This window comes from Gastrolobium bilobum, unplaced genomic scaffold (genome assembly GCF_033153095.1).
Source record: "Gastrolobium bilobum isolate Gb01-03AN ecotype WA unplaced genomic scaffold, APGP_CSIRO_Gbil_v1 utg9634, whole genome shotgun sequence".
NCBI classification, from domain to species: Eukaryota; Viridiplantae; Streptophyta; class Magnoliopsida; order Fabales; family Fabaceae; genus Gastrolobium; species Gastrolobium bilobum.
In genome coordinates, this window is record NW_026897818.1 from 65,218 (window position 1) to 77,843 (window position 12,626).

A 12,626-nucleotide genomic window follows, 5' to 3' on the forward strand; every position below is an offset into this window, starting at 1 on the left:
TTCAAACTTTTGCGCAAGCAGACAGACTTCAACTAGACTCCTGAATGCGAGGCAGGGTTCTTGGCCATCAAAGAACATTTGGCTAACCCACCAGTCTTGGTCAAGCCTCCACCCAATGAACCCTTGGTCCTGTACCTTTCCGTCAGTAATGAGGCCATAAGCGCTGTCCTCTTGCTCGAAAAAAAATTGGGACAACAGTTAGTGGGACACGTGGCGGGAAGGGGAAGCGTTTTACTCGTAAACACCCACGAGTGTCCTTAAACCCCCACGTAATCACTGCTGCATTTAATGCTCCTGATTGATTAGACATCTAATCCACCGTTCTTAAGCGGTCGAAGGTCATGATGACACTACAAAGCATCATTACCGCGGACAAACAACGGCATGTGACTCAAAACACTACCGCACCTCATACACAAAGACATATAGCTCACGGCCTTGTCACATAGACAACGCTGCAAGCTAGGGGGCATCTGATCCGGATATAATATAGGCCTAACCAGGGCCCAATAAACACATGGAAGCCCAAGCCCATAAAAGACCTAGAACAAGGCTTAAAAGACAGGCACGGGACGCGATAACACCAGCGCGATGTCCATATCGCGGAACACCAGGCGCGATAGTCCCATCGCGTCATACACGACGCAGTACCTCATCACAGCATGCAGGATATACTTACTCCTCACGCAACGGGATACCTTCTACAGACAGTAAACTTAAGGGCCAAGGCAACACCACCGCGCCCTCACACCAGTAAGCAATGGACAACTCCATCTCGCCACAACTCTACTAATAGACACCATGGCGGCAAGCTCCTCAACATTTAAACCATGACAGCCACACTACGTTGGCCCCAAGTAACCTTTGCCTTCACCATAAAGAAAGGTCTCCTCCGAACACACATCTCGATTACTATATAAACATACGTTGTGCCACCAAGGTACGATCATCCTTTACTTTCACAACCTAAACACCTGCCTCTGATACTGACTTGAGCGTCAGAGTGTCTTCGCAGGTACCCCTAACCGGTGCAACGTGAAGGACGAAGGACAAAGAGCTCAGGCTCATCCCACATCAACGGTACCAGGCCCAGGCCAGTTACCATCTAAGGAGTCTTAACCGTGTGTGATTTGGGCTTGATACGCATTGGGCCATCCTTACTGTATCTGGTCCGATCAGAAAATAAAACTAAACTTAAAACATCTATTAATTTTATAAAAAAACATAAGATGTAAATTGTTACTATTATATTTTTAAATTGAAAATTTATCGGACATTCCAATAAAATTTATTGGTATCTATTTTAAATTTTTATTATATCAGTTTAATAAAATATTGATCAATTTTTTTATGATATTTATTGAAATTTTAAATATAATAAATGTTGAAACATGTCAGATGTCAAAGAGTTTTAGACATATCATATCAAATTTTTTGAAGTATCCGTACCAGACAAATTATCTCTATCTTTATTTATAACTACTTTACCTATTCTTTTCTAACACTGTTAGATAGTAATATCAAGAAAAAAGAAAAGGTTGAAGTTTAATTAAAATTGTGGTATAACAGTGTTAAAAAAATTACATAAAATAAGCATGAAAGAGCTATCATTATTTGGTCATATCTTATTATTTATTAAGCAATGATACAGTGAATTAAAGTGTCTGGAAAAAAATAAATGAGTGTCTGAAAAATATCTGGAACAGAAACAGAAGCATCACTTGAACTTTGAATATAGAGAAAATGGACACCACTGCATCCTTTAAAGCTTGGTCAACTTTTATAGGGTTGTCCTCTAGCTCTACAACTGCAAATTTGAAGCTCCCACCAACTCCATTTCTCAAGCTGAATACACCCAATTTGAGTTATTGGTAATTCCTTTTCTTCACCATTTCTCCACTACTTTCCTTCACTAATTTGTGGTTCATGTTTCAAGCGCCTGTGCAGTGGGATCATACATCATAAGCGACCCAATTGGCCAAAGTCCTTGTCACTGCGCTCAAAATCTGGGCTTGGTGGAGTTGGCCCTTTGGAAATGGCAGAGGATTGGAATCGCACGGCTCTTCTTGTAATCGACATGCAGGTAGTAGTTACACTATGTCTTTTCCCCAACGTTGTTCTTCGTGCCTCCTTCCTAGGATGTTTTCGGAGAAATTAAGGATTCTCTCTGTGGGTTTGTGAGGTTGCAGAAAGATTTTATAGAAGATGGGGGTTCTCTGCTAGTAAAAGGAGGGAAAGACATTGTCCCAAATGTGATTAAGGCTGTGGAAGTTTCCAGGCAGCGTGGAATTCTCATAGTTTGGGTAATAACAGTTCATTCCCATATATTTTTCTCTGTTATGGGTTGTCTATAGACTTTTACTGAGTAGGTTGTTGATGTGTTAATTCTAAAAATGTTAGATTTTGATATATTAACACACACACACCAATGAAATGAATCCAGTTATGATATGAATTACTTGTTTACATGAAGGAAGCCTTCAAGCCTGGTGAAGTTGGTAGGAAAAGTATTGTTGGATATTAGGGAAAGAGTATGAAAATGTATAAAATTAAGTTTCTTTTTTAGCTTTCATAATTCCCTAAGTTCTTGATTTTTGTTTTCTTTTTTTTCACATACCGTCATCGGTGCTCAGCATTTTGAATTAGAGCTTTGTTTTTTGTCTTCTTAGCAACCTTATGGTATCACAACAGAGGTGTTTTCCCTGGGTAATGCTCCGTAGTCCATACATTTTTAGCCACTTACCTGAAGAAGTGAAAGAACTACCTATATTCACTTGATATCTCGGGCTGTTGACATTCAAGAAAAGAGTTTTGTAATTGTTGAATTTTTTTCTCTCAAAATGTTTTCAGGTAGTGCGTGAACATGATCCCTTAGGAAGAGATGTTGAACTCTTTCGTCGGCATCTATATGCAGCAGGGAAAGTTGGTCCAACATCTAAAGGAAATGTAGGTGCAGAATTAGTTGATGGGCTAGTAATCAGAGAAGGGGATTATAAACTTGTGAAAACCAGGTTTAGTGCATTCTTTGCTACACACCTTCATTCAGTGCTTCAAGGAGCAGGAATTAATAGACTGGTGATCACAGGTAAGTAATAGTTCTAATGTGCAAAATGAACTTACTTACAGTTTTATATTTATGTATTGACTTCATATAGCTTTACAGGTGTTCAAACTCCAAACTGTATCAGGCAAACTGTCTACGATGCCGTAGCATTGGACTATCAACCTGTAACTGTTATTGTTGATGCCACAGCGGCGGCCACACCTGATATTCATCTTGGTATGTATTTTTTAATTTTTTGCAAGCCTTGCAATTGGCAGGAACTTTATTGGGATAACCTTCTAAGAAAAGACCTTCTCTCCTATAGATTTAAGCAAATAATGGTTGGAAGACTAGTCTGATCTGCTTTACAATGTCTAATCTTTGTTCAAATTTTCTGTATTGTCTCTGGAAGAGTATCTATTTGTTGCACTTGCACATATACTCATATGTCCAAGAGTTCTGAGCAGAGAGATATAGAACTCTGATCTATGTAAAGTTGTATTGCGATTAGTTAGGTTGGGGTATGATTATTAGAGTTTGTCCACTTTCGATACGTCACTAATTAAGAGGGTGTACTCTAGGAAGGCTAGGGTCGAGTGCAGTGAGGCAGGACCTGCAGAGGATGACTTCGGTAGTTGTATCTAGATCTTTGGGACTCTCGAGATGGACTACTGGCAGAGTGTTAGTGGGGAAATTATGTAATACCATTAAGAGAATGTGAATAAAAGGAAAGGAAAGTATGAGGAGAGGAGGAAAAATCTGAGTGGTGTTTGGCAGCATTATTGCAGGAGAGCAAGGCTTTCTTAAACAGACTCTATCTGTGCCTTTTCCATTCAACCAATAAAATTGAATTTCAGTCATTTGCTTGTTTCATTAAGTTATCTGACTTTGTAGACGCCAAATTTAGGTAGCAATACCTTTGAATGAGTGTATAGCTATAAATCTATAATCCATTGATCATAAATGATCACTTCAAAATTCAACTTTGAGCAAGTCGGTATTGATTTCTGGAGAGGAATTATTTATGAAAATGCTTTTCTAAATGTCAATTCATTATTTTGTATGAGAGGAGTTTAATATCAGACAAGTGGTGACATGTGTGAGGAGTTGAGGACATATTATTGTAAAGACAAAATTTCTTGCTAAGTTTTCTCCTTACTCTGGATTTGACATGGTTGCACTAGTGACAGATATAATGCTGTTATACACTGCACTTCTTTAAGCTCAGTATCTTTTGTGGCTATGTTCTGATATTCTAGATTCCTTCAAGGCAGATAGATTTGATATTTTTTCAAAATAATTTTATGATGATCAAAGTTTATTAGATGGTTATGATGACCAGCATTTGGGTGGTTTCAGCCAATGTGTTTGACATGAAAAATATTGGAGTCGCAACCCCAACATTACAAGAATGGAGCGAATCCAAAGCTTGATCTGCATGGACCATGCAGCTGTTTGCATCCTGTTGGTGTTCAATTCCAAGACTCAAAAGGTGTTGATGTATTTGGCAATTCAAAATGTAAAATGAAGGGAAACTATGTATACTGCTTTACTTGGCTACTACAACATAAAATGATTTACATGGCTATGTTTGTTTTAGTATTTACATCACTTTTTTTTGGGTACTGTGTTATACTGTATTAACATATCTTTTTCTTATCCAATGCGCTCCAATTTAGAAAATTCTAAGTTACTAAACTCAACTCAAATTTATTCTTGAAACTTCTGACCATCCATCCATCAACTCAACTCTTTTTTTATTATATTATCCATTGGATCATTGATTACTTAATTATATATTATCCATATGGTCATAGATTACTTGACTAGTCCAGATCCGAGTTAGATAGGACTACATGAGCGGTAAAAAAATTTCTACTAAGTTTTAACGCAATTGCGTTTTTGTGGAAAAGGTGAAACAATCTTTTATTAGTTGATTCATGCGATTGGTGGTATGTAAGTGTATTTTCATTCTTCAAATACACTCCCAAATGTCTCTTGTGGAAAAGATCTTAGATTCCTTCTAAATTAATATAAGGTGATTTATTTTTATTTTTTCTTTAAAGAATTAGTATGTGAGTTTGAAGGATACCATCTCTGGATTGGAGCGTTGTTCTGGAAATGGTTTGCTTATATAGAAGCAAAATATGGTTCTGTGACAATGGAAATTGGGGGTTAGTAGCATTTCTTGAAGGATTTAGCAAGAGGAGGATTGCTTTACACTGTTGTACACTTAATATTTTTATGCTATTCAATAATTTTATGTAACGTATAATTTTTATGGATATAATTGTTGAATTATATTATCTATTTTTAATTATTTATTTTATAAAAATTGAATAACAATAAAAATATAATAAAATAATTTTTAATTTTATATATTTCAAAATTAAATGTTGCGTTTAAATTTGATGTACAATAATGAATTGAAGTACTAAATAAATTTCTGTTATTACTGTAAGTACATATGTTAACATTTATTTTGATTAACATATTACTTTCGTTTGATTAATTTTGATTAAATACATTAATAAAGTACTAAAAAAATTATTAACATATGTTAAGTACATATTACATTAACTATTTAATTTTGATTTATTAACATTACCTTCAGTACATCTGTTCACAAGGACTATATTAAGTTTATATGAAATATTTCTCATTTATTTAAAAATAAATAAATATTGAAAAGTGTTTTTTTCTGTATCATCTCGTAGCATAGAATACGCCAATTTATCTGTTTGTAAGAGTTATGATTATCAGCAATTTAATCTGTCGTAAAAAAAATTTATACGAAAAATGATATAAATGTTTAGTAATAAATTATATTAAGGAGAGAAAACAAATTACAAAAATAAAGGAGTAATTAATAAATAAATAAAATTGTTTTATTTTTCTCTAGTTTATTTAACATTTTTCTAAACATGAAAACACGTTTATAAATAAACTTTAAATAATGAATATATTTGGAAATTGCATGTATAAATCAAAGATTTTATAAGAGTTATATTCTAAAAAAATTGATTATGTAATGTTATAGAAATTCATTTTATGTGCAATAATTTTGTTTTTTTTTTTTTTTACTTAAAAAAAGTGCGGGCTAGTGTGTAAAACAATATTTTGTATCACTTGACATGATATATGCAAATCGCATGAATCAAAGCACGTAACACGAGTGTTTGTAATTTGGAGGTTTCGACATTTAATAATGTTGGAAAAGAGACACACACAAAAGAGGGTTTGTTGACTATTTGACAGACCCATTTTTGTGTAGATGAAGTTTCTACTTAGGAATTGGAAGAACACTGTGATCAATGGAGATGGAGGTGGAACTTTCTTCAGCTCAAAGGCGCATCAAGGGTGGCCTCGTCACCATGCCTTTCATCATAGGTTTGTTACTTGGTTTCGTTCCCTCAGACTCAAAACAAACTCAGACTTTGTTGTTCATGATGGAAATCTTGTTTTGTTTGTTTATACTTTTGGGGTTTTGGGATGTTATTGTAAATGGCAGCAAATGAAGCACTTGCAAGGGTGGCTACGTTGGGGCTTTTGCCCAACATGGTATTGTATTTGATGGGTAACTACAATCTTCATTTGGCAAAAGCTACCCACATACTCCTTTTATCAGTTGCTACCACCAATTTCACTCCTCTTCCTGGTGCTTTCATTGCTGATTCTTATCTGGGTCGGTTCCTCTCTGTTGGTTTAGGTTCCATCATCACTTTCCTGGTACGTTTTCATGCTCACTCTCTTGCTAAGGAAACTAAATTGAAAGTGCCACAGCTTTATCAAACTCTTGCCATTCATACAATATCAAAGTTGCCTATTCAATGGTTATTCCAATGAATTTAAATCTCAGTTACTTATTAATAGAATTGTGAAGTCAGTTCAATTGTTTATGATATATCACAACTATGTGATTTTCAAAGTATATGTGACATGTATTGTATGAAGATGAAAATGAATATGAGGACAAGATTAACATTTTTAATGTCCTTTTCACTTTCTTTTCTATTTTGTACAGAAATCAGTTTGCCCATGGGGTTATGGACATTCAAATTTGTCAAGGAAAAACTAATTGATTTGATGTTCTCAAAGTAATTCTGTATTCAGATAAATCAATTTCCCCCCCTTTTGGTAACAGGGAATGGTGCTCTTGTGGTTGACAGCGATGATCCCACAGGCGCGGCCTCCTCCTTGCAATCCTGCAACTGAAAGATGTAAATCAGCAACAACTGGGCAAATGGCATTGTTAATCTCTTCCCTTGCTCTCATGTCAATTGGAAATGGTGGCCTTTCATGCTCCTTGGCATTTGGTGCAGATCAGTTGAATAGAAAAGATAACCCCAATAACCAGAGGGCCTTAGAGATGTTCTTCAGCTGGTATTATGCTTCCTCAGCTATTTCTGTCATAATTGCCTTTACGGGAATAGTATATATCCAAGATCATCTTGGATGGAAACTGGGTTTTGGAGTTCCGGCAGCACTTATGTTCTTATCCACTTTCTTCTTCTTCCTTGCTTCTCCTATTTATGTGAAGAATCAAACACATGGCAGCTTGCTTACTAGCTTTGCGCGAGTAATTGTTGTGGCCTATAAGAACAGAAAACTACGATTACCACTTAAGAACTCAGCTGGAATGTATCATCTTAAGAAGGACTCTGATCTTGTTGTTCCAACTGATAAGCTAAGGTTGAAACTTGAATCACATATTGACGTTACCATTCTTATTATTTTTTGCTTATTCAGTGAATGAAATAATACTGAACCTCTGGTGATGTTTTGTTTTGTAGGTTTCTGAATAAAGCTTGCTTTATTAAAGACCCTGAAAAAGATATAGCTCCTGATGGGACAGCCTCAAATCCGCGGAGTCTCTGCACAATAGACCAGGTGGAAGAACTAAAAGCCATTATTAAAGTCATTCCCTTGTGGTCTTCAGGGATCATGATGTCACTTAACATTGGAGGCTCATTTGGATTGCTGCAAGCTAAATCCCTGAATAGACATATAACTCCAAACTTCGAAGTTCCAGCAGGTTCTTTGAGCGTAATCATGATATTTACAATATTTTTATGGATAGCTCTTTATGATCGAGTCATAATTCCTCTAGCATCAAAGCTCAGAGGCAAACCAGTTAGGATCAGTGCCAAGAGAAGAATGGGAATTGGTTTGTTTTTCTCCTTTCTTCACTTGGTAACTGCAGCAATGGTTGAGACAACAAGGCGAAGAAGAGCAATCAGGGAGGGATATATTAATAATACTCATGCAGTGTTGAATATGTCTGCTATGTGGCTTTTTCCTCAACTTTGCTTGGGTGGCATAGCTGAAGCATTCAATGTAATAGGCCAAAATGAGTTCTATTACACTGAGTTTCCTAAGTCTATGTCGAGCATTGCTTCATCCCTTTTTGGACTGGGAATGGCTGTAGGATACGTGGTATCTTCTTTGGTATTCAAAATTGTAGAAAACGTTACTTCAAGAGGGGGAAAGGATGGATGGGTTTCAGATAATATTAACAAGGGTCGTTTTGACAAGTACTACTGGCTTCTTGCCACACTGAGTGCTGTTAATATACTGTATTATCTAGTATGCAGTTGGGCTTATGGACCTACTTCTGATCAAGAATCAAAGATGACTGAAGAAAATGGTTCAAATGAGGAAGAATTACCATTAATTGAATTGGAGACTGAGGGTGTGTACGACAAGGTATCCTAGTTTAGTGAAGAACTTTATCACGTAAACTAACTGTAACCGAAACTTTACATTGAAATAAGTTTTAGTGTATACTATAAATAAGAATGCTAGTTCCTTTGAATCCTCTGTCAGTTTTCACTGAAAAAAAGAAGAAGCAGCAAAAGATTCATATTTAGGACCCTTGCCCCTTATTCCTTTGAGGGTCATCAATACAGCACTCTTTTGGTGATAGGTTAAATAGATCAATCATTGGTTTCTTTTGATTTTTCTTTATTACTGGGCAACTGAAACCTGTAGCTGGTTTTGTATGAGGCAGTATTTCATATGGTTTGACAATATTGATGTTATTTTTCTTCTTTTGAGAAGAGAAATTTAGGATTTTATTATTTGTTTATTTATTGAAACAATGATCATCACAAAAGATAAGCCAAGGGACTTGGGGAGTAGAGGGATCTGCTTAGTGCCTGTCTCTTCCACTCAACATGTCGGGAAGCGAGAATGGAGCTGATTACTGTGCACCTTTCTTGATATAATTAATACAAATATGATGAAGTTCCATTATTGTTTTTGAAATACTTGGTTTTTAATATTGTTAATGACCAATCATAAATGAGTGTATAGAAATTTACTTAAGATGCACTAGGGGAATGAATGTGTAAATTTTACATCATCAAATTATGTATCATGTATGAATTTTGTGTCTATCTTTCATTTTATATATATTTACAAATATTGTAAAGAACCTTGGGATACACCACCCCAAAAGCTAGCTCAAAGGGTGGGAGTGCTCAAGGTTTTATAAAGGCCACATTAGTTGCCCACAAAATCAATGTGGGACTATATATCTCAACACACGGGTAGAATTGCACAGACCCAATTTTTTGTTTACATTTTTGTGTTTTTTTATTTTAATTCCACTTTAAAGTGGGGGACGGTGAGGCTCTGATACCATGTAAAGAACCTTGGGATACACCACTCCAAAAGCTAGCTCAAAAGGTGGAAGTGCCCAAGACCTTATAAAGCCACATTAGTTACCCACATAATCAATGTGAGACTATATATCTCAACAAATAATATTAATAAGGTCCCAAATAGTTAATGCTTGCGATGGTACCGGTATTTGAACCTGCATCGTTATGAAAATGTTCTACAACAATTACCACATCGACCAGGAATGCCGGTCAAATAGTTAATGCTTTTAGGTGTTGTTTGGTTCACGGTTTTACAAAATTTTACTAGTTTGGTTGAATAGATTCTGTCAAGAAGCCTATCCATCCAATTTGCATTGCTTTCTCAATTTTGTCATGGAATGACATCTTTCGGCACTGTTAAGAAAGCGTTTTCGTAGGTGGTTTTATTTGGAAAGCCGTCTAAACCACTGTTTACACAATTTCTTCCAGACCATTGTACCCTCTAAAAAGGCGGATGATGTGGGTTTGTGGTGGATCATTGCATGGTGGATCGGTGAAGGGAGGATGATGTGGGTTTGTGGTGGCTGTTAATGGAGTTATTTTATTGCTGCATCACCGGAACTCTGGGGAAGCGTTGGGTGGTGGCGGGGCTAGCACTACAAGAAAATGGGGATATAGAGGCGGTGTCTTGGTGGCTATTTTAGAAACCGATCGTAAACTACTTGAAGGTACTCGCTCTCTGCTAAGTATTCAATTGGCATATATCATTTTTTTTTTCCGCAACAAAAGCATTTTCTAATTTTTTTCTAGCCTCCCATTGCACATCGCATTTCTATTTATTTTTTTTGCTAAGTTCAGATATCTGAACCTTTGTTGACATCTATGAATGTTTGAGTACCATGGAGTATTTTCTTTATTCATCTTCTTTCCTTCTTCTTTGCTAGATTTTAGATTGATTTTCTAATTAATATATTGATTTCGATATTCGCTCCATTTTAGTCTAAGAAGAATAACAAGGTTAGAATTTAATTGGTATTTTATCGCAAGACATACCACAAATCGTTCTCAGCAGCAGCACCCACCAGGTCTCTTTGCCCATTACATGCTTGATAAAATACCCAAATGGATCATGAGTTACATTATGCATATATATAATACCTTTTAACAATCATACTCCATTCTGCGTATGTGAGAAACCAAAAATTCGTAATATCCTTGATTGGTAAATAGAAGCTACTTAATGTTGGAGTTTTATCTGATTTGTGTTACTGGCTTAAAAGTAAATATGTGATACTTTTTTTTTGTCTTCAGCACTGGAAGTGGAGATATTGATACCTCAAAGGTGGTGAAGGTTGATGCTGATGGTTGTATTTCTGGGGCATCAGGTTAGAGCTAGGGAATAAATAGTGGTCATACATTCTTCAATTAATATAACATACATGCAGTAATACTTGATTTCTAGTACCTGAATGAAGTAACAAATTATGAGTTTAAGCTTTTCTACTTAAACTATTCTGATGTGTCCCTAATGGGAGCCACATAGCCACATAGTGTGGGAATGAGTTCGTGAGAGGCATTGAAAGTTTGGCTAGGATTTGGAACTATGATTGGGAAAGTCCAGGCATCTCTGAAGTTTTGGGTTATCTTATATATATATATATATATATATATATATATATATATATATATATATATATATATACTTTTATTTTGTTATACTCTGTAACTCCAGGCAAAGGCTGTTGAGATATTAGTGGGTGATTTAAAAGTGTTTTCCACCTTCAATGAGGAACTGTACAAAGAAATCACCAAGCTATTAACTCAATAATTTCAAGTAATATCTTGAATATATAATCTAAGGTTCATCTTTAGCAAGTTCATCTTAGTTCATCATTATTATTAGCATTTCAATATTTTTTTTTTGGGTATGATGTAATTCTAAGGTTAATTACATAACATTTCAGTAACTAAGGTAAACCCTTGGATCCAATGCAACGTCAAGCTTTGGATGAAAGGCTTAACAATACGGGATTTATGCCCCTACCTCTGACCTCTGCTAGAATCTCATAATCGAGCACATCGAAAGCTCCTTCTCGACCTTATTATCTGCAGAATGGCAACTCAATTGCAAGGCAGACTGGAGGTACCATTGCTTCCCCAACAAAATCATTGGTGTCCAAGATCATGGATTTGATGTTTGGAGTCTAGCTGAGCTATTCCAGTGAATCAAACTATATCATTCTGTTTTATTGTAAGCAACGAATTTACTCTTTCAGCTACCCATACACTCTGAAGAGTTGCAGCATGTCTTGTTCATTTTGAGTTGGAATGTTTACTCTTTGGATCACAGTTGACAGAATTAATAGCATCTTAACATGTCAATCTTATGGATGACTATTGATCATATGTTTTGAGAAATGAAAGCATAATATATAATATTGGTTGATAAATTTTTATGTAAATTTGACTATTGCCCAGGTACTTGAGATTTTGTACACAACATGATCATGTCGTTTGATTCCTCTAGTTGATTTCACCTAATGGGAAAATGTTTTGGTTTTTATTGTTGTTACGGTACTTGAGATTTTGATGCTCCTCTCGTGGTAAAAAATCTTTTCTGACCTTTAAAATTACAGAGGCTGAGATGTAATTCGAGTGTGGAAATCATTAACTGGTTACTTAGTATAATACGAATGGCAGAACTAAGATGATAACAGAAACATTATATGATCTTTGGTTACATGTCTATTGCAAATTTTTTTGACTGATTACTTCTGTCAACGGAATTTGGAAAGTTCTGTTCAATTACCATTAAATGTTGTTTTTCCATGCCTCGACCTTGTGACATGTGTAATGGATCCTAAAGCCTAAAATTTGTATTTGAAATATCAGTTATGCTGTTTCTGATTAGAGATGATGTCTGCAACTTTATGAATGGCACTAGAGGGTCAACGGTTCTCCAGTTAACTCCAGCCATC

General features: G+C 35.6%; 2 protein-coding genes across 5 annotated transcripts; both read left to right on the forward strand.

The window, feature by feature from the left end:
- The first annotated feature begins 1,685 nt into the window (after positions 1-1,685).
- LOC133310585 (probable inactive nicotinamidase At3g16190) lies at positions 1,686-4,618 on the forward strand. Of its 2 annotated transcripts, none has more exons than XM_061511539.1 (6): positions 1,686-1,871; positions 1,948-2,083; positions 2,190-2,303; positions 2,851-3,085; positions 3,164-3,280; positions 4,403-4,618. In XM_061511539.1, the coding sequence occupies exons 1-6, from the start codon at positions 1,744-1,746 to the stop codon at positions 4,474-4,476; spliced, it is 804 nt and encodes a 267-aa protein (XP_061367523.1). In that variant the 5' UTR covers positions 1,686-1,743; the 3' UTR covers positions 4,477-4,618. The 2 variants fall into 2 exon arrangements, with proteins under 2 accessions (XP_061367523.1, XP_061367524.1); XM_061511540.1 differs by having other exon boundaries at positions 1,774-1,871; positions 1,937-2,083.
- Positions 4,619-6,319: 1,701 nt separating this feature from the next.
- Positions 6,320-12,596, forward strand: LOC133310573 (protein NRT1/ PTR FAMILY 1.2-like). Of its 3 annotated transcripts, XM_061511521.1 has the most exons (8): positions 6,320-6,433; positions 6,555-6,772; positions 7,188-7,735; positions 7,837-8,749; positions 10,138-10,376; positions 10,960-11,033; positions 11,613-11,899; positions 12,541-12,596. In XM_061511521.1, the coding sequence occupies exons 1-5, from the start codon at positions 6,358-6,360 to the stop codon at positions 10,237-10,239; spliced, it is 1,857 nt and encodes a 618-aa protein (XP_061367505.1). In that variant the 5' UTR covers positions 6,320-6,357; the 3' UTR covers positions 10,240-10,376; positions 10,960-11,033; positions 11,613-11,899; positions 12,541-12,596. The 3 variants fall into 3 exon arrangements, with proteins under 3 accessions (XP_061367505.1, XP_061367504.1, XP_061367506.1); XM_061511520.1 differs by lacking the exon at positions 12,541-12,596 and having other exon boundaries at positions 11,613-12,120; XM_061511522.1 differs by lacking the exons at positions 6,320-6,433; positions 12,541-12,596 and having other exon boundaries at positions 6,738-6,772; positions 7,213-7,735; positions 11,613-12,120.
- Positions 12,597-12,626: the final 30 nt, after the last annotated feature.

What these genes read in the sequence shown, in the direction of transcription:
- LOC133310585 (XM_061511539.1), top strand. Translation starts at nt 1,744, where the DNA reads ATGGACACCACTGCATCCTTTAAAGCTTGGTCAACTTTTATAGGGTTG. An exon ending in ACACCCAATTTGAGTTATTG is followed by an intron (nt 1,872 to 1,947) that starts GTAATTCCTTTT and finishes GCGCCTGTGCAG; the next exon opens with TGGGATCATACATCATAAGC. An exon ending in TTCTTGTAATCGACATGCAG is followed by an intron (nt 2,084 to 2,189) that starts GTAGTAGTTACA and finishes GTGAGGTTGCAG; the next exon opens with AAAGATTTTATAGAAGATGG.
- LOC133310573 (XM_061511521.1), top strand. Translation starts at nt 6,358, where the DNA reads ATGGAGATGGAGGTGGAACTTTCTTCAGCTCAAAGGCGCATCAAGGGT. An exon ending in GTTCCATCATCACTTTCCTG is followed by an intron (nt 6,773 to 7,187) that starts GTACGTTTTCAT and finishes TTTTGGTAACAG; the next exon opens with GGAATGGTGCTCTTGTGGTT. An exon ending in GTTCCAACTGATAAGCTAAG is followed by an intron (nt 7,736 to 7,836) that starts GTTGAAACTTGA and finishes TTTGTTTTGTAG; the next exon opens with GTTTCTGAATAAAGCTTGCT.